The 19,573-nt window shown below is 53.0% G+C and overlaps 1 protein-coding gene across 3 annotated transcripts in view; it reads right to left on the bottom strand.

Annotated features, from left to right (window-relative positions):
* Window positions 1-271: 271 nt before the first annotated feature.
* The window catches only part of LOC106993922 (tumor necrosis factor receptor superfamily member 13B-like), a 41,527-nt gene continuing 22,225 nt past the window's right edge, over window positions 272-19,573 (bottom strand). Inside the window, exons 5-6 of one of the 3 annotated variants that reach the window (XM_077970541.1) lie at window positions 16,482-16,727; window positions 272-743 (exon numbers count right to left, since the gene is read on the bottom strand). In XM_077970541.1, coding sequence (XP_077826667.1) covers window positions 511-743; window positions 16,482-16,727 — 479 coding nt within the window. In that variant the 3' untranslated portion in view covers window positions 272-510. Of the gene's footprint in view, window positions 744-16,481; window positions 16,728-19,573 lie in introns of those variants that run through there. The other 2 variants (XR_013406180.1, XR_013406181.1) reach the window with 2 other exon arrangements.

Here is a 19,573-nt window from a genome sequence, read left to right as displayed (position 1 = left end):
GGTACGAGGCCACTGAGCTTTGTGAGCCACGGCCCATCTGACTTACAAAGTGGCTGTGCCCTGTCGCATTCCCACCAGCCATGGATGAGTTTCCGGGGCCCCGCATCCTCCCTGGTATTTTGGGCTGTCAGTGCTGCCCAGGAAGGCTCCTGAGCCCTGCCGTCTTGCCACCTTCCCGTGGGTCCCTACCCTGGGTTGTGGCTCTCATTTCTGTACAGCACCAAGCCTGCCACACCCCCTCAAGGGGACACATCCTCCTGGGCTTAGCCCTGAAGGCCCCGCATCCTGAGAACCCTGGGCCCAGGCAAACCTGAAGGCCGGCATCCCACACCCACCCTTCCCGGGTGCCACTCTCCTGGATATCTGCCTGCCAGGATGTCTTAAACTGATTTTATCAAGCTGCAGCGAGTAACAGGGATGAGCCCCGGGCCTGAACAACAGGGATGAGCCCCGGGCCTCTCCACTTAGAAGCAGGGGCAGTGACAGGACGGAGGGATGGCCTGAGGCTTGTCACCCAAGCATCGAGAAGGGCGAGGACCCCAGTTTCACGCACTCACGCTGGGACGACTTGGCCGGATTTTGACAGGGCCTTGAGCGGGGCTGGCAGGAGCAGGGACCCCTCCTCTTCTTGAGGAAGCAGGCCACTGTCACCAGGAAGCAGCAGAGGACGGCACATAGGCAGAGCCCCAGCGTGCTGTAGACCAGGGCCAGCTGATCCGCACTCAGCTTCAGCCCCAGGAGAGCTGCAAGACAGCGTGAGACCCCTCTCCGCAGTGCCTTCTCCTCTTCCCCTCCTTAGGCTCAAGCAATCCACATCCTCCCATCTCCCTGCTGCGGGCCCGTCTGGCTCCTGGAGAGGCTGGGCTCCTTTCCTGACCCTGAGGCTGGCTGGGATGCCCTCTGGGTCCTGGAGGAGGTTGATCCCTCCCCCGATCCTGGCAGCAACTTCCCAAGGCCTCGAAACTGGAAACGGGAGCTGGAAATATGAGCTGGGCCTTCTTGTCTCCACTTGCTAGGGCTGTAATTGGGAGAGCGCTGGAGATGGGCGGATGGGTGACTGGACAGATAAACAGCGCTCCAGGGAGCATGTCCCTGGGCATACTGAACTGGGCCCTTCCTCCAAGGAGAAACCTTTCTGGGTGAGCGTTTATAGTCGTCCCTTGGTATCCATGGGGGATTGGTTCCAGGATCCCCCACAGATACCAAAATCCACGGATGTCCGAGTGTCTGATACAAGATGGCCTCGCATTTGCATATAACCGATGCACATCCTTGTGTACAATTAGAGTCATCTCTAGATTACTTATAATACCAAATACAATATAGATGCCATGTAGATGGGTGTTATACCGTATTGTTTAGGGAATAACGACAAGATAAAATGGCTGCAGAGGTTCAGTATAGATGCAACTATTCACTTTCTTTACTGAGTATTTTACAGCCGCTGTTGGTTGAATCCACAGGTTTAGGGCACATGACACAGAGGGCCCACTGTGGTTTGAGAGTAGGACAGGCGACATCACACTGAGACCCAGGACTGCAGGTGCCACCAGGTGGGCCTTGGGCATCAGGGCACCTGGCCGCCCTGTGACTCAGGACTTGTGCCTCCAGGTTTGGATGCCAGAGACAGGCCTAGCCCAGGCAAAAGCCCTCCCCTTGGAAGTTCTCCTTATCCCAAAAGCTCTTCCCTGTCCCTGGAGCTGGGCATCCTCTAGGCACTGGGTGAAAGGACAGATGAGCCAGATTTAAGACGACATGTCGAGAAGAGCGAGTCCCACTTTGTGCCGGGCACTTCCCCTATAGCACCTCCCTCATCCTCCCGCTCTGATGGTGGACAACTACCCCTATTGAAAAAATTGAGTCTGGACGTGGTGGCTCATACCTGTAATCCCAGCACTTTGGGAGGCTGAAGCGGGCGGATCACGAGGTCAAGAGATCGAGACCATTCTGGCCAACATGGTGAAACCCTGTCGCTACTAAAAATACAAAAATTAGTTGGGCATGGTGGCATGCATCTGTAGTCCCAGCTACTCAGGAGGCTGAGGCAGGAGAATCTCTTGAACCCAGGAGGCAGAGGTTGCAGTGAGCCGAGATCGCGCCACTGCACTCCAGCCTGGCGTCAGAGTGAGTCTCCCTCTGGAAAAAAAAAAAAAAAAAAAATTGAGACAGAATTTGTATAGCATCAGATTTGCCATTTTAAAATGTACAACACATCACAAGGTTGTGCAGCCATGGCCACTAATCTGAGACCATCTTTATCCCAAACAGAAACCCTGTCTCATCAGCAGTCACTCCCCATCCCCTCTCCTCAGCCCCTGGCAACCGCTCATCTCCTTTCTGTCTCTATGGATTTGCCTATTCTGGACATTTCATATTAATGAAATCGTACAACACATGGTCTTTTGTGCCTGGCTCCTTGCACTTGTGTTTTCAGGGTTCACCACATCTTGCCATGCTATATATTAGACCTTCGTTCCTCTTTAGGCGGAACGGACAGACACATCTGTTACGCATTCATCAGGGAAAGGGCATTTGGGTTGATTCCACTTTCTGGCTATCATGAATATGCTGCTGTGAACATTCACATCCACATGTTTGTGTGGACAAATGTTTTCCATTTTCTCGGGTATATACCTAGGAGAAGAATGGCTGGGTCGCATGATAACTCTGTTTCATTTTTTGAGGACCTGCTGGACTGTGTTGCACAGCATCCGTCGTTCACACTCCATTTTACAGATGACAAAACTGAGTCTTTAAGATATTGTTCCCAGTCACAGAGCTGCACCTGGGGGTCGGTCTGACCAACTCCCAGGTGGGTGCTCCAAGCCTGAGGGCCACACAGCGGCCCCAGGGCTGGTGCTGCCCCTCTTCCTCACACACGCTCTTAGATTCAGGAATCTCTAGTGACAGAGCTGCTAGGACTCTTAGGGGTCATCAGTGTCACTCTGACATTTACAGGGGGGAGATGGGAACTTGGGATGAGTTAGTGTCACTCCACCAGCCGGTGGCTTCCTTCATGTCTGGTGCTCAGAGCTCAGAGAGGCCTAAAGGAGGAAAATAAAGCCCCCAGGACCAGCAAACTTGGTGCCACACACCCAAGGCTTACTTGCTCCTACTCACCTCTGGAATCAAACACAAACTATGCCCTGGAAGCATGAGCAGGGGAGACGCTGCCAGCCGTCAGAGCACAGACAGAACACCGGGCTACAAGATGTTACTAAGTGAAAATGAACTAGATTGATTCAATCAGGAAGACTAAACATGTGCACACATTTCAAATGTTTCAATGTGAGATTCTGAAACCCAGACCACACTCTGAGGTTGGGGTAGTGAGTGTTGAGAGACCACGCCCAGAGCACGGTCACCCAACATCACTCCCTTGTGGACTATCTGGGACTCATTCCAGGAGAGTGCTGTGGGGGTGAGGCTGTGCCACTCTGGGCCTCCACCTCAAGAAGGCCTGACACCCTTGGTTTTTGTTCCCTTAGGAGCTTTGAGCACCACTCAGGTCGTCCAGGTGGAGAGGCCCCATGAAGAGGGACAGGTCCTGAGATCACCTGGAGGAGAAGCGAGGCCTGACCATCGCAGCATCAGAGCCAAGCCTCCAATGGCTCCATCCCCAGGACCATCTGCTCGAGAGACCCCAAGCAAGAGCAGCAGAAGATACACCCAGCTGAGCCCCGCCACCCCACAGAGCCATGCAAGGCCACATGATGGTCATTTTTAGGGCACTGAGTTTGAATGACCAGAACAGAGACTCGCTGCTCTTGAGGACATGAAGAAGGTGCCCCAGCTTCTCATTCCTCTCTGCCCAGGCCAACGATCCGAGGCTTTCTGTGGAAAATGAAACATAGCTCTTGCCTGGCCCCTAGGATACACATGTGATTCAAAATCCCTAGCCTAAGAAAATCAATGCAAATTAGAACTAAGAAAAATATCACTTTCTACCTGTCACGCCAGGAGTGGGAGCACAGGCACCTTGCATATTGGTGGTGGGGTGGACTCGCAAGGGCCATTTGGAACCACCCCCCACCATTTACAACATGCCTCCCTGGCTCCCCTTGCTGCATCAGCTTCACTTCTAGGGCTGCATCTCCCCCAGCACACAAATCGTATTCCTCCAACATTGTTCAGGTTGCAAAAGACTGGATCCAGCCTAGCCTTCCATCTACAGGGGATGAAGGGTTAAATGCAGCATGGCACGCTCCCGAGAGGGAATACCACACAGTCACTCCAGCCAATGAGGCAGGGCCATGTGTCCTAAGAGGGAACATCCCCAAGAAATGTGGGGTGAGAATAGCCAGGCAGGCACTCTGATGCCACCCCAGTGGAAGGCAGACAAGGAGCTGTAAATAAGCCTTGCTTGAGATTATGTGAGAAAGGACAGGCGGGAATCCACAGCATGGAGAGGCCCTGCCCTGCGGCTCACTGTCTACTGTTCCCCAGGACCAAAGGGGCCTAGTCGCAAGCTTTTGCCAAAAAATGCAAATTTAAAAAAATTGCTCATTCTCTAGACTTGTCTGAAAATCAAGTCCAGGGGAAAGCGTCCCAGAGGCGCAGCTTGCAGGTCTTACCACCAGGAGGCAGCACCCACAGTTTCCGCGGCCTTGGGACCAGGCGGGCTGGCACAAAGTTTATTTCTACGCTTTTTCTTTTTTTCTTTTTCTTTTTTTTTTTTTTGAGACGGAGTCTAGCTCTGTTGCCCAGGCTGGAGTGCAGTGGCCGGATCTCAGCTCACTGCAAGCTCCGCCTCCCGGGTTTACGCCATTCTCCTGCCTCAGCCTCCCGAGTAGCTGGGACTACAGGCGCCCGCCACCTCGCCCGGCTAATTTTTTTTGTATTTTAGTAGAGACGGGGTTTCACCGTGTTAGCCAGGATGGTCTCGATCTCCTGAACTCGTGATCCGCCCGTCTCGGCCTCCCAAAGTGCTGGGATTACAGGCTTGAGCCACCGCGCCCGGCCTTTCTTTTGTTTTTCAAACTGTTTTCAAAGCCATTTCTCACCCAAAAATACTTTCCCCAGCCTGCTGCGGCTCCCAGCGCAGGCTCGGTTCAGCCCGCTAGGCAGCACTGGGACTTGTCATTTAGGGGTGGGCCTGGCGGGGGACAGGGAGGGGGCAGGAGGGCAGGGGGCTATGGTTCTGGATGTTTGATTCAGCCGCCTTCGCCTTCAGTGTCTGCATCTGCAGAGTGGGGCCCGATACCCCTCTCTCTCCACAGACGGGCTTGGCTTTAGCAAAGGTCCCTGCAAACATGCAGGAGGCAGGGGACCTGGGTAGAAAGTTCCAGCCCGTGGCCATGCACTCACACCTTGGGGGCCCAGCCAGCAAGGGGAGCCTGGTGGCAAGGTGGGCAGGGGTGGGCAGGGGCTGCTGGACCTCTTGCCCGGCCAAGGTTTCTGCCACCCTCCTCGGGGGTCCTGGGCTGCAGTTCCCCGTGATAGTCCCCATTTCCTGATCCCTCTGCTCTGCAAGCATCTCTCCTTCCCTCCCTGTGCTCTTGGCGCCCTGAACATTCCAGGTGTGTCCCTGACACATAGTGGGCTGCCAGTGCTTAAGAGGGGCTTTTCTACGTGAGGTACAGCCTCCCTGTGAGGTCATCACAACCTCCAAATGTGCACACCTTCAGGCCTTCCCTGCAGAGGACTCTACATCCTCCGGGTGTCTGTGTATGTGCATGCACGCGCGTGTGTGTGTACACGTGCGTGTGCGTGCATATCCGCATGTGCGTGCATGCATGCGCAGGTGTATAAGTTCAGGAAAAGGCAGGAGGGCAGGCTGGGTGTAAGTCTCCCGTCTGGTGTGTGGCCTTGGACTGAAGTGGTTTCCAGAGTGTCACCTCCTTCTCTCCTTTGGGCCTGGGGTCCCTGGGTCTTTCTGGGGCCACCTCTCTTTAAGGTGAACCTCCATCTTGCTGGGGGTAGGGACACATAGACTTCAGCCCCTGTTCCCAGCACCCAGATCACGCCCATCGAAACAAAGCCTCCCTGGTCCCCACATCTGACTCCAGCTTCTTGTGCAGCATCTCCTTAGGGGCGTTCCTTCGCCCCTGCGACACTGGCCCACCCTGTCCCCTGTGGTTCTGTCCCCGCCTTTGCAGGTCCCTGGACCTTGGCTTCAACCCCGGGAAGCAAAACCGGAGCATCCTGCTGCCCCCTTGTGAGGGCACATGGTACAGTCAGGACAAAAGCAAAAGCACCCTTCCAACCCAAGATACACAAATGCAATGCAAACCAGGAGGCCTGCAGCCAGGGCCACCCCATCTAGTTCTAGCACCTAAAATAAATGACATCTTGAGCAGTTCCTGGAGCAAAAGCAATGTGACTCCAACCCCCGACTTCCACCCCGGCAGAGCTGAGCTAAGGTCTCAGTGGAGCATTGACTTGAAGCTGCCATCCAGGCAGACTCCTGGGGCCCCTGCTCCTACCGGCCACGGCGCTGCCTCTGCTCTCAAGGCTACCATGATTCCATGTCACGTTGGGGCTCCCTGGCCCGTCCTTCCTCCCCATGATCGTGGGGCTCTCACTCACCCCATGTCTGGCCTGACCATAGTGTGCACTGGCTTCCAACCCCCTGGCATCAATTCAACCACTTCTGATTTCTTCCAGATGGGGCCGGGCCCCCCAGACACCAAGGAGGTCCTCAAGGGTGGTTCTGTGCTGCTCTCGTCCACCCACACCCCACCCCTGCCACATTTGTATCTGATTAGGATCTCATGAGCCAGAGTGAAGGGACGGACAAATGATGCATCTAAGCAGGAAAAAACAGGGCAGAGGAAGGGTCCAGTTTGCCAACCTTTGTCAGCCTCCCAGGCAGTGAAACAGGGCTCCTAGCCCACAGCCCCATCATGCCCCTGGCTGGAGCCACCAAGGGCAACCTCAACTTGGGGGCACCTGAAAATGACCCTTTATAGCATCCCCTGACCTCCTTGTGGCAGAGCTGGGGACACATGTAGGCGTCTTATGATGTCCCTTCTATGTGCGGTTAAGTACGACCTTCTAGAACTTTCTTTGTGGACACAGCCCTGCTGGAGCTGCTCTGACCTCCCCACCTGCTCTTTCTCCATGTCTCTGTGGGACCCTCTTCCTCTTCTGACCCCTCAAATGCAGATTACCCCACCTAGGACCTTCTTTTCTGTCCCTTTCTCTCCTTATACCTCCCAGTCCCTACACAACCTTTTCCATTTTTGTGACTTCAACTGCCCCTTTCTAGGCCAACACAATCTAAGCTCTCCAGGTAAAAGGCTCCCCAGAACTCTGAACCCACATGACTGACCCCAAGGTTGGCATCACCCTCACATGGAGGGGGGTGGTTCCTAGCTCAGAGCTCCTGGTCTGTATGGAGTCCCTGGCAGGCGACCCTGTCCCTCACCCTATGTAGTGAGCTGAACGGTGCCCCCCGGCCCAAGGATATGCCCCCTGCAAATGTGACTTTATTTGGATAAAAGATTCTTTGCAGACATATAAATACAAGGATCTGGAAATGAGAACATCCTGGATTAGGGTGGGCCCCAGATCCAGTGACAAGTGTCCTATACGAGAAGAGAAGGCAGAAGACATAGGCACGGGAGAGAAGCCATGTGAAGACAGAGGCAGAGATGGGCGTGAAGGGGCCACCAGCTCAGGAGGCCTGGGGAAGCCACCAGAAGCTGGAGGAGGCAGGGAAGGATCTGCCCCTGGGCTTTCAGTGGGGCGCTGCTGACGTGGAATCTGACTGGAGTGGGGTCCTGCTGACGTAGGATCTGACTGGAGTGGGGTCCTGCTGACGTGGAATCTGCCTGGAGTGGGGTCCTGCTGACGTGGAATCTGACTGGAGTGGGGTCCTGCTGACATAGGATCTGACTGGAGTGGGGTCCTGCTGACGTGGAATCTGCCTGGAGTGGGGTCCTGCTGACGTGGAATCTGCCTGGAGTGGGGTCCTGCTGACGTGGAATCTGCCTGGAGTGGGGTCCTGCTGACGTGGAATCTGACTGGAGTGGGGTCCTGCTGACGTGGAATCTGCCTGGAGTGGGGTCCTGCTGACGTAGGATCTGCCTGGAGTGGGGTCCTGCTGACGTAGGATCTGCCTGGAGTGGGGTCCTGCTGACGTGGGATCTGCCTGGAGTGGGGTCCTGCTGACGTGGGATCTGACTGGAGTGGGGTCCTGCTGACGTGGGATCTGACTGGAGTGGGGTCCTGCTGACGTGGGATCTGCCTGGAGTGGGGTCCTGCTGACGTGGGATCTGCCTGGAGTGGGGTCCTGCTGACGTGGGATCTGCCTGGAGTGGGGTCCTGCTGACGTGGAATCTGACTGGAGTGGGGTCCTGCTGACGTGGAATCTGCCTGGAGTGGGGTCCTGCTGACGTGGGATCTGACTGGAGTGGGGTCCTGCTGACGTGGGATCTGCCTGGAGTGGGGTCCTGCTGACGTGGAATCTGACTGGAGTGGGGTCCTGCTGACGTGGAATCTGACTGGAGTGGGGTCCTGCTGACATAGGATCTGACTGGAGTGGGGTCCTGCTGACGTGGAATCTGACTGGAGTGGGGTCCTGCTGACGTGGAATCTGCCTGGAGTGGGGTCCTGCTGACGTGGAATCTGCCTGGAGTGGGGTCCTGCTGACGTGGAATCTGACTGGAGTGGGGTCCTGCTGACATAGGATCTGACTGGAGTGGGGTCCTGCTGACGTGGAATCTGACTGGAGTGGGGTCCTGCTGACGTGGAATCTGCCTGGAGTGGGGTCCTGCTGACGTGGAATCTGACTGGAGTGGGGTCCTGCTGACATAGGATCTGACTGGAGTGGGGTCCTGCTGACGTGGAATCTGACTGGAGTGGGGTCCTGCTGACGTGGGATCTGCCTGGAGTGGGGTCCTGCTGACGTGGAATCTGCCTGGAGTGGGGTCCTGCTGACGTGGAATCTGACTGGAGTGGGGTCCTGCTGACGTGGAATCTGACTGGAGTGGGGTCCTGCTGACGTGGACTCTGACTGGAGTGGGGTCCTGCTGACGTGGAATCTGCCTGGAGTGGGGTCCTGCTGACGTGGAATCTGCCTGGAGTGGGGTCCTGCTGACGTGGAATCTGCCTGGAGTGGGGTCCTGCTGACGTGGAATCTGACTGGAGTGGGGTCCTGCTGACATAGGATCTGACTGGAGTGGGGTCCTGCTGACGTGGAATCTGACTGGAGTGGGGTCCTGCTGACGTGGAATCTGCCTGGAGTGGGGTCCTGCTGACGTGGAATCTGCCTGGAGTGGGGTCCTGCTGACGTGGAATCTGCCTGGAGTGGGGTCCTGCTGACATAGGATCTGACTGGAGTGGGGTCCTGCTGACATGGAATCTGACGTCTGGCCTTCAGTCTGGAGAGAATCGGTCAGTGTTATTTTAAGCACCCGGCACGTGAACACTATCATAGCCCCAGGAAGCGAATTCAGCCTGTCCCAGGGGGGCATCCATCCAACCAGGGGAGTGGACCCTTGAGTCCCGGGCGTGGTTCTGTACTTCACAAACCCCAAGTCACTGAGGCTCCACAAGGGCCCTGCGAGATGAGAGCCATTATGATCACTACAGGGCCTCTCCCTCCAGTTCTAATCTCATGCCAGTGCACTGTTCCTCCATCCCCCTTCCAGGTCCTTGTCATCTCTGGTTCCCATTATTGCCAGAAACAGCCTTTCACAGGGCCCCTGCTGCCATCACCACCACACAGGAGCAACAGCGTGCTCTCCCAACAGCTCTGCTCTGACCTCTCTTCCAGTGGCCGCCCCTGCCCCCAGCAGGATATCGTCCTCCCAGCCTGGCACGTGGAGCTGTCACCCGGTCCATCCTGGTGCCATCTCCAGCTGCCCCTGAATGCTTACTCTTCCCAACTCAGTCCTCTGCAGCCCCCACATGGAGGAACAAGGTTGTGCCCTTGGTGCTCCTCCTCCCCCTCTACCGGGCAAATGAGTAGCCCTACTCTCTGGGGCAGGCTCCGTCCCCTCAGGGAGACGCAGATGCTCCCTGCACCTGCCCGTAAGCCTGGACAGGGAGCTCCTCGTGTCAGCCTGGAGTCGTCGCAACAGAACCCCAGGTCAGTCAACTCTCCTAATCAACATCTCAAGCGGGGGCCGGGTGCGGTGGCTCAAGCCTGTAATCCCAGCACTATGGGAGGCCGAGACGGGCAAATCACGAGGTCAGGAGATCGAGACCATCCTGGCTAACCCGGTGAAACCCCGTCTCTACTAAAAAACATAAAAAACTAGCCGGGCGCGGTGGCGGGCGCCTGTAGTCCCAGCTACTCCGGAGGCTGAGGCAGGAGAATGGCGTAAACCCGGGAGGCGGAGCTTGCAGTGAGCTGAGATCCGGACACTGCACTCTAGCTTGGGCAACAGAGCGAGACTCCGTCTCAAAAACAAACAAACAAACAAACAAACAAACAAAAAACCTCAAGCCATTTTCAGTCCAGCTTGGGAGCCTGCCCTGCTCTCCCCACGAAGCCCCATGTGTGAGCAGCAGGTGGATTTTATTAAATGTTCATAATACTTGTGAATCCCTCGTAAATATTTGGAAATAACTGAAAAAACATATTGATTCTACCCATCCATGAACATGGGATGTGTCTCCCTTTGTTGGTGTCATCTGTGATTTCTTTCGGCGGTGTTTGTAGTTTTCCTCGTAGAGGTCTTTCACAGCCCTCTTGCTGTGTGTGTGCAAGGTCTTTCTGTGCCCTCTTGGTGAGCGTGTGGAAGTGTCTCCACCTTCAAAGCAGATCTGGGGTGGGGTACCCCCCGCTTCTGGATGTAGAGTGACCCCCACACTCCCGCAGGCTGGGAGTCCCAGAGGAAGGGATTTAGCTCAGCCTCCAGCACAGAGCCACTCACAGCCTTCCCCGCCCCTAGCAGCACCTGTGAATGCTGTTGCCTCTGCCTGGAACCCCCTGCCCCCACCATGTAGTTTCAACATGGTTGCTTTTATTTATTTATTTATTTATTTGAGACAGAGTTTCGTTCGTTAGCCAGGCTGGAATACAATGGCCGGATCTCGGCTCACTGCAACCTCCGCCTCCTCCTGGGTTCAAATGATTCTCTTGCCTCAGCCTCCTGAGTAGCTGGGATTACAAGTACCTACCACCACGCCTGGCTAATTTTGGTATTTTTAGTAGAGATGGGGTTTCGCCATGTTGGCTAGGCTGGTCTCGAACTCCTGACCTCAGGTGATCCACCTGGCTCGACCTCCCAAAGTGCTGGGATTACAGGTGTGAGCCACCACGCCCGGCCCATGGTTGCTTTTTGAATGAGCAGTTCCAGCGCACAGAGCTCATGATCCCCTCAAAATGTATTCTCCCAAATCATCCTCACAGCAGCTCCATGAGGTGAACAACCTCAGGCTCACAGAACCGACAGGCAGTAGCTTGCTCCAGGCCACACATCTAGTAAGGGACATAACTCAGGGTCTGGCTCCACACTCCACACCCCTGCCACAGCCTTCCCTGTCCTCCTTGGTGAAGCCTTCCCCTTCCCATCTCACCTGAAGCTGGGTTACATGGCCTCCGTGCACTGAGAGGAATGTGTCACCTGCATGGCTTGTCCACGGCCTGGCCTTCCACAAGATGGTGAACTCCACCGGTCTGGGACAGGACCTGCCTTGCTCTTCCCTCCTCACACACAACTAGCCCACCGCAGTTCCAGGTCTCACTAAGGAGTGGCAGCTCTCAGTGGGATGTGAGAGAAACCTGGAGTCGGGGTGAGGTGGGGCCTGGCAGGGCTGGAGAGAAAGGACAGCAGAATTCAGGGAGCCCATGAAGCGGGCAGAGGAGAGGTCAGCCCTTCCACCGTGCGCAGCTACACAACTTGGTTACATGGTGTTCTCTGCTCCCTCTCCTCAAATAGGTCTACCTCTGGATCCCTCCCCTGGCCATGTGGCTCTGTACTTCCTGTTTGCAATCCACAGCAAGCTCCCCTCCTGCCCCACCAGCCCATGCAGGCATCAGAGATCAGAACAGAACCGACCTTAGCCCTGGGCTCCTGGAGAAACACGGGGCAGGGCAGTGCACAGCGACAGTCACACAGCCACCAAAAGCCGCGCCATGGCACCAGTGTGGCAGCTGATGCGGGGTGAGGTGTGGTAATGCCGACCCCACTGGCACCAACACGTCCTTCACAGCCCCCTCGTTCACAGCCTGGGGCTCTGTTACCTGGAGCCAAGATGAAGATCTGAGGTTCTGCCCAGTGCCCTCGGGGAACGGGGCGTAGCTGATGGTCACGCACAGGAAGTGGCTAACCTTGTCCCAGGGGCGATAGCTCACACCCAAGGAACAACAGCTCTGTGGACGCCACTGGGTCATTCTGCGGTTGCAGAGGGGACAGACTCTGGAATCCATAGACTGTGCGCAAATCTCAACTCAGCTGTGCATTCTCTGCGTGACTGTCAGCGAGTCACTCCAAATTTGAGACTCATGTCTCTCGATCTGTGAGGTGGGTAGGGATGACCCAAAGTGGAATCCATTGCACTGGAGGTGGGCAGGTGGCCAGACACCAGGGCGGCAGCCATGGCCACTTGCATCTGTGGCTGGGCTCTTCAGACCCTCTGTATCCACACTCCCTCCAGGTGAATCTGCGCTTCCCCTCAGGAGAGGCTGTGCTAGAGTAAAATCCAGGTAGTGAGCATAATACCTGATTGGTAGTTTTTCAGCCCTTGGCCCCTCCCTGCCTCCACCCCAGTAGGCCCCAGTGTCTGTTATTCCTGTCTTTTTTTTTTTTTTTTTTTTGAGACCGAGTCTCGCTCTGTCCCCCAAGCTGGAGTGCAGTGGCGCGATCTCAGCTCACTGCAAGCTCCGCCTCCCAGGTTCACGCCATTCTCCTGCCTCAGCCTCCCGGGCAGCTGGGACTACAGGCGCCCACCACCTCGCCCGGCTAGTTTTTTTGTATTTTTTTAGTAGAGACGGGGTTTCACCGGGTTAGCCAGGATGGTCTCGATCTCCTGACCTCATGATCCACCCGTCTCGGCCTCCCAAAGTGCTGGGATTACAGGCTTGAGCCACCGCGCCCGGCCTGTTGTTCCTGTCTTTATGTCCATCTGTACACAAGGCTTACGGTTCCGTTTGTAAGTGAGAACATGTGGTATTTGGTTTTCTGTTCCTGCATTAATTCACTTGGGATAATGGCCTCCAGCTGCATCCATGTTGCTACAAGGAACATGATTTTTTTTCTTTTCATGGCTATGTAGTATTCCATGGTGTATATGTACCACATTTTCTTTATCCAATCCACTATTGATGGGCCCCTCGGTTGATTCCATGTCTTTGCTATTGTGAATAGTGCTGTGACGAACACACGTGTTATGTGTCCTTTTGGTAGAAGGTTTTATTTTCCTTTGGGTCATACCCAGTAATGGGATTGCTGTGCTAAACGGTAACTGTTCTAAGTTCTTTGAGGAATCTCCAAACTGCTTGCTACAGTGGTTAAACTAATTTACATTCCACCAACAGTGTATAAAGCGTTCCCTTTTCTCTGTAGCCTCACCAGCATCTCTTGTTTTTTGCCTAACAATAGCCATTCTTAACGGTGTGAGATGGTCCCTCATTGTGCTTTTGATTTGCATTTCTCTGATGATAAGTGATGCTGAGATTTTTTCATGTTTGTTGGCTGCTTCTGTGTCTTTTGACAAGTTGTCTGTTCGTGTCTTTCGCCCACTTTTAATGGGGTTGTTGCTTTTTGAATTGTTTGACTTCCTTATAGATCACGGATATTAGACCTTTGTTAGATGCAGTTTGCAAACATTTTCTTCCATCCTGTAGGTTGTCTGTTTACACTGTTGATTGTGTGTGTGTGTGTGTGTGTGTGGACGGGGGGGGGGAGGGGGCGCAGGGTGGGTACAGAAGCTCTTTAGTTTAATTAGGTCTCATCTGGCAATTTTTGTTTTTGTTGCAGTTGCTTTCATAAATTCTTTCCCAGGGCAGATGTCCAGAACAGCATTTTCCAGGATTTCTCGAGGATTTTTATAGTTTAGGGTCTTACACTTAAACCTTTCATCCATCTTGCATCTATGTTCCTCAGGGATATTGGCCTGTAGTTTTCTTTTCCTGTTGTGTCTTTGCCAGGTTTTCTTATCAGGGTGAAGCTGGCCTTGCAGAATGAGTTAAGCAGGAGTCCCTCCTTGCTATTTTGGAATTAGTTTCAGTAGAACTAGTACCAGCTCTTCTCTGTGCATCTGGTAGAATCTGGTTGTGAATCCATCAGATTCCATTTAGGAATTCCTAAGAACGAGGCTTCCTAAGAAAGAGAAGGGAAAAGTTTTACTAAAAAAGTTTATGTGGGCCGGGCGCAGTGGCTCAAGCCTGTAATCCCAGCACTTTGGGAGGCCGAGACGGGCGGATCACGAGGTCAGGAGATCGAGACCATCCTGGCTAACACGGTGAAACCCTGTCTCAATACAAAAAACTAGCCGGGCGAGGTGGCGGGCGCCTGTAGTCCCAGCTACTCGGGAGGCTGAGGCAGGAGAATGGCGTGAACCCAGGAGGCGGAGCTTGCAGTGAGCTGAGATCCGGCCACTGCACTCCAGCCTGGGCGACAGAGCCAGACTCTGACTCAAAAAAAAAAAAAAAAAAATGTTTATGTGGTTCATTAGGCATTGCCAGAGGGGAAAAAAATTGTAAAAAGAAAAGGCCAGGCGCGGTGACTCACATTTGTAATCCTAGCACTTTGGGAGGCAGAGGCAGGCGGATCACTCGAGGTCAGGAGTTCCAAACCAGCCTGGACAACAAGCCGAAACCCCGTCTCTACCAAAAATACAAAAATTAGCCAGATGTGGTGGTGCATGCCTGTAATCCCAGCTACTCAGGAGGCTGAGGCAGAATAATTACTTGAGCCCGGGAGGCAGAGGTTGCAGTGAGCTGAGATCACACCACTGCACTCCAGCCTGGTTGACAGAGTGAGACTCTGTCTTGAAAAAAAATAAAATAAATAAATAAATAAATAATGTCCAGGCACGGTGGCTCACGCCTGTAATCCAGCACTTTGGGAGGCTGAGATGGGCGGATCACAAGGTCAGAAGATCGAGACCATCATGGCTAACATGGTGAAACTCTGTCTCTAATAAAAATACAAAAAATTAGCCAGGCGTGGTGGCGGGCGCCTGTAGTCCCAGCTACTCAGGAGGCTGAGGCAGGAGAATGGCACGAACTTGGGAGGCAGAGGTTGCAGTGAGCCGAGACTGCGCCACTGCACTCCAGCCTGGGTGACAGAGCAAGACTCCATCTCAAAATAAATAAATAAATAAGAATTAAAAACAAAGAAAACAAAGGCCTTATGGCTGGAGATGGCCACTTTGAACATAGTAAGAAAGTTCCTGTTGAGTTGGGCATCTGCTAAATGCCAGGCCTCAGAAATGATCTAATTAATCCTCCCAGCAAACACCTCTTGGTGCACCTGCCCTGCTCTGTGGCATTAGAAAGGATGGGAGGGGGATGCCGTGTGGATCCATAACACGAGAGATGGCATTTGCCCTGCTCTCGGCCTGTCCTGGAGACACAGCAGGCCTGCCCTTCTCCGGGGACTGACTACTTCCTTTCCTTTGCAGTGACTTTCCTGTGATAACATCATTTCCCTGAGGCCAGGCCCCAGGGCCAAGGTCCCAAGGGCGGGGCCTGTGTGCCTGATGACGCGGGGTGCCCAGCACCCTGCTGTCCCTGCTTAGCCTGGCATCTCCTGCTCTCGTCTGCTGTCCTGCCAGTTAGCTGCTGCTATGTAACAAGCCATCCCCAAATGCAGGGACGTGTGCTTCCTCCCGAGTCAAGGGTTTGTTTGGCTGGGCTCAGCTGTGCCGGACTGGCTTTGCTCCATGTGCCTCTCATCCTCCTCCTGGGACCCAGGGACTGGCCACGAGTGTCCATCTCATGATGATGCTGGAGTGCAGCAAACTGGAGCACGCAGGCCTCTGGCCACCTAGGCTGGGAACTTGCTTTTCATTAGTGCCGCTGCATTTCATTCAAGTCACAGTGCCAGTGGATTCCAGGGAGGGGAACCAGACGCCACCTCTTGGTGAAAGGAGCACGCGGGTAGGTTTGTTACACGGGTATATCAGCATCAAGCAATATACCCGTGTAACAAACCTACACGTGTACCTCCAGATCTAAAATAACAGTTGAAATTATCAATAAAATAATAATAGAAATAAATGGAGCCTGCGGCACTGGTGGAGGGCAGGTGGTGGCTCTGCTCAGGTGCTCACACGGGTGGGTCTGCTGCTTACTTGTGCCTGTGCTTTGAGAACTGGCGCAGCCTCGGCAGCCTCCAGTACAAGTCTCTTCCTCACGGGGCAGGTCCTTTCTCCTGCTTTCTTCTTGTCCACAGACTTCTGGCAATGTTGCCTACATTTTTATTTTTTTATAATCCTAGGATGATCTCCCTGGCTTCTGGCCATTTGCCTGGACTCTGGGCTTCGTGCATTGTGGGCTCTCCTGTTCTAGGCCTGGCATCAGGCCTCCCACCCTTTCTGAACCTGTGTGAAACCATGCAGGTTCGCCTCACGTGGCTTACCAGGACTTGCTTCTGAGCCTCTGTGCTCCGATCCTTGGTACCTTCCCGAGTCGTCTGAATTGTTTTCAACTTCCCCACTCCGCTGTCTCCTGAGCTCTGGTGGGAGGTTCACTGGGCTCCTGAGCTTGTTCTCACAGAAGTATGCACATTGCTTAGGGTGCTGTCCACAGATGGAGGCACAGCTGATGCAGTCCCTCAGGAGATGGTCATAGAACCTGCCTTGCTCCTTGCGGCAGTTGAGTGACCCTGGGAGACAGAAGTGCGTAATACTGCTGGGTAACAGACTAGCAGGAGTTGCAGGTTTGACCACAAAGGACATCAAAGTTAAAAAAAAAATGACGGTAAAATTCCAGCAAGCAATTCCAGAGTAAGGCAAGTACTTTTACAATATACACATTGAAGACTGTGCATTGTCCTCTAAGTGACCCCGGGAGACAGAAGTGCATGATACTACCAGGTAACACAGACTGACGGGAGCTCTGGGTTTGGCCGTATCAAAGTAAAAAAGAAATTATGGTTAAATTCCCAAAAAGCAATCCCTTAAGCCAAGTACTTTTACAATATACACATTGAAGACTATGCATTGTCCTCTAAGTACTATTTTAGCTGCATTGCATTTTGATGTATTTTTCCTATGTCTAGTTCAAAATGTACTTATTTTTCATTATTATTTCTTCTTTGACCTATGGGTTATTTACAAGTGCATTTCTTAGTTTCCAAACATATGAAGATTTTTCAGCTATCATTTAAAATTGAGATCTAGATTACATTGTTACATAAGACCTTTACTTGCATTTTTCAAGCCTCATCAAGGAGAAATATATTTCAAATCAGCATAAGGAATGAAGGGGAAAAGCCAGAATTCTCTTTGGCAAGTTGGGGCAAGGGGCTGGAAGGAAGGTGGAAAGGTCCACATGAATAGTGTTTCTTCTCTCTTAATGCTAAATGAGAACTACAGCAGCTTACACAAGTATCAGCGCCAAGGCACAGAAGCCAAGGAAGCTAAAGCCCAATCACACTTGCCTTAAGAGAGCACAGCGGACCCAACTTTGAACAGAAATCTATTTAGGACAATCAATTACCTTATCCAATGCCTCAGAATATTTCTACATGAAAGTTTTTACATAAAACAGGCAAGTTTCCTTTGTCTTTAGAATAAGGTATTTATGTGAAAATATGGCTCACAGAGATATTTTAAGGACATATTTCAGAGGCAGTGCAGGAGAGTGGATAAGAACCCAAATTTCAGAGCCTTCCTCGGCTGTACCATTTGTAGCCAGTGTGGTCACAGCCTCTCCGTGCCTCCGTTTCCTCATTTCCAATATAGGGAAAATAACAGTACTGACTTCTTAGGGTTGTTGGCAGAGCTGAAGTGCCCAGCACAATGCCTGACACATACTAAATAAATGCTCACTTAATGGAAGGCTTGAGTAGAATATTCATTTGAGCCTCTTCAAAAAGTAAATACAAAGGAAGGACCTAAAAGATGATGGAGTTGGAATCTGGAGGAAAACTCAGATGGCCCACATGGGGCCGTCCCCTGCTCTGGCCCTGCCATATCCCCAGAGCTCCAGTGAACTGCACAGGAACTGATACCTCCACTCCTGGCACAGAGTCAGCCCAGCAGTGCTGTCCTTGGGGCTTTCTGTGACCTCCTCCCCTCCTCAGTGGTCCCAGCATGGCTGTTGCAGGTGGTGCCTGAGCGCCCCAGACCACTGACCCTCCCTGCCTGACCTCACACCCCACCCCGCCCCCACCCAGGACTCAGTCTTCCCCGCTGCATTTCCCACCTCTGCTCATGCTGCCCTCTCTTCCAGGCAGTCTTCCCCCTCATCTGATTTCTGCATTCTGTGGCCTCTTAACAATCTGCCTCTGATGGTGCGTCCTTCAGGGACACCTCCCTACCCCCCCACCCCCAGCTGAAGGTGGTCTCTCCTGACTGTGGCCTTTTTTTTTGTTTGTTTTTGAGATGGAGTTTCACTCTTGTTGCCCAGGCTGGAGTGCAATGGCATGATCTCAGCTCACCGCAACCTCCGTCTCCTGGGTTCAAGAGATTCTCCTGCCTCAGCCTCCCCAGTAGCTGGGATTATAGGCACCCGCCACCACGCCCGGCTAATTTTGTATTCTTTTTTTTTTTAGTAGAGAGAGTTTCTCCTTGTTGGTCAGGATGGTCTCGAACTTCCGACCTCAGGTGATCTGCCCGCTTTGGCCTCCTGAAGTGCTGGGATTACAGGCATGAGCCACCGCACCCAGCCCCGACTGTGGCTTTCTACCTTGACACATAGTCATTTCTCCCATAAGAAGACACTGTCCTTGAAGGGCCAAGCCAGATTCCTATTTCCTTGGGGCTGGAGCACTCCATCTATGTTTATAGGATGAACCAAAACGAACGTTCTAATTTATTAATGGGTAATGGTTCAGGGCATTATTTAGGAGTCAGAGTCCTGGGTTCAAACCCTGACATCTCTGCTTTTAAGCTGTGTGATCCTGGGTAAGTCACTCAGCCTCTCTGAGTTCCCCTCAACAAGTATTCATGAAGGACTGAACTATGTGTCAGGCACTGTGCTAGGCTCAAGTCAGACATGGTTCCTGCCCCCAGGGAGCTCCCAGTCTAGTGGTTGAGTCAGATGTGAAAGAACAAAACAGCAAACCGTGGCAAGTTCTACCAAGGAAAAGAACAGGTTATGAAAAAGAACAGCAAGCAATGGATAATTTTCAAGACAATCAGGGAAAATTGGATCTGGCCTGAATATTAGATGATGTTAATAAATGATTGCTGGCAGTAGCAGGATATTTGGGTTGTTTTTACAGATCTTTATGGTCCAGTATCTGCAGGTAAAATGATATGCGGTCTTGGGCTTTGCTTTAAACTACACAAGCCAAAACAACTGGTTGGGAAAGTATGAGGCAAATTTAAATGATCTGTGAATCATTTAATGGGTGCCGAGGACATCACTGTGCTGTCCTCTCTATGGATATGTGTGGTAAGTTCTGTAATTAAAAGTTTCAACTAGTTTCAAGTAACACTAGCAGTACAAAGGAGGGCCCAGTACTACTGTGTGGTCAGAGGAGACCCCGGATGTTTGGGCTGA

Source organism: Macaca mulatta, chromosome 16 (assembly GCF_049350105.2).
Source record: "Macaca mulatta isolate MMU2019108-1 chromosome 16, T2T-MMU8v2.0, whole genome shotgun sequence".
In the NCBI taxonomy this organism is placed as follows: Eukaryota; Metazoa; Chordata; class Mammalia; order Primates; family Cercopithecidae; genus Macaca; species Macaca mulatta.
Note: the sequence above shows the minus strand (reverse complement) of the source record. Positions and strands in the feature narration are given on the sequence as shown.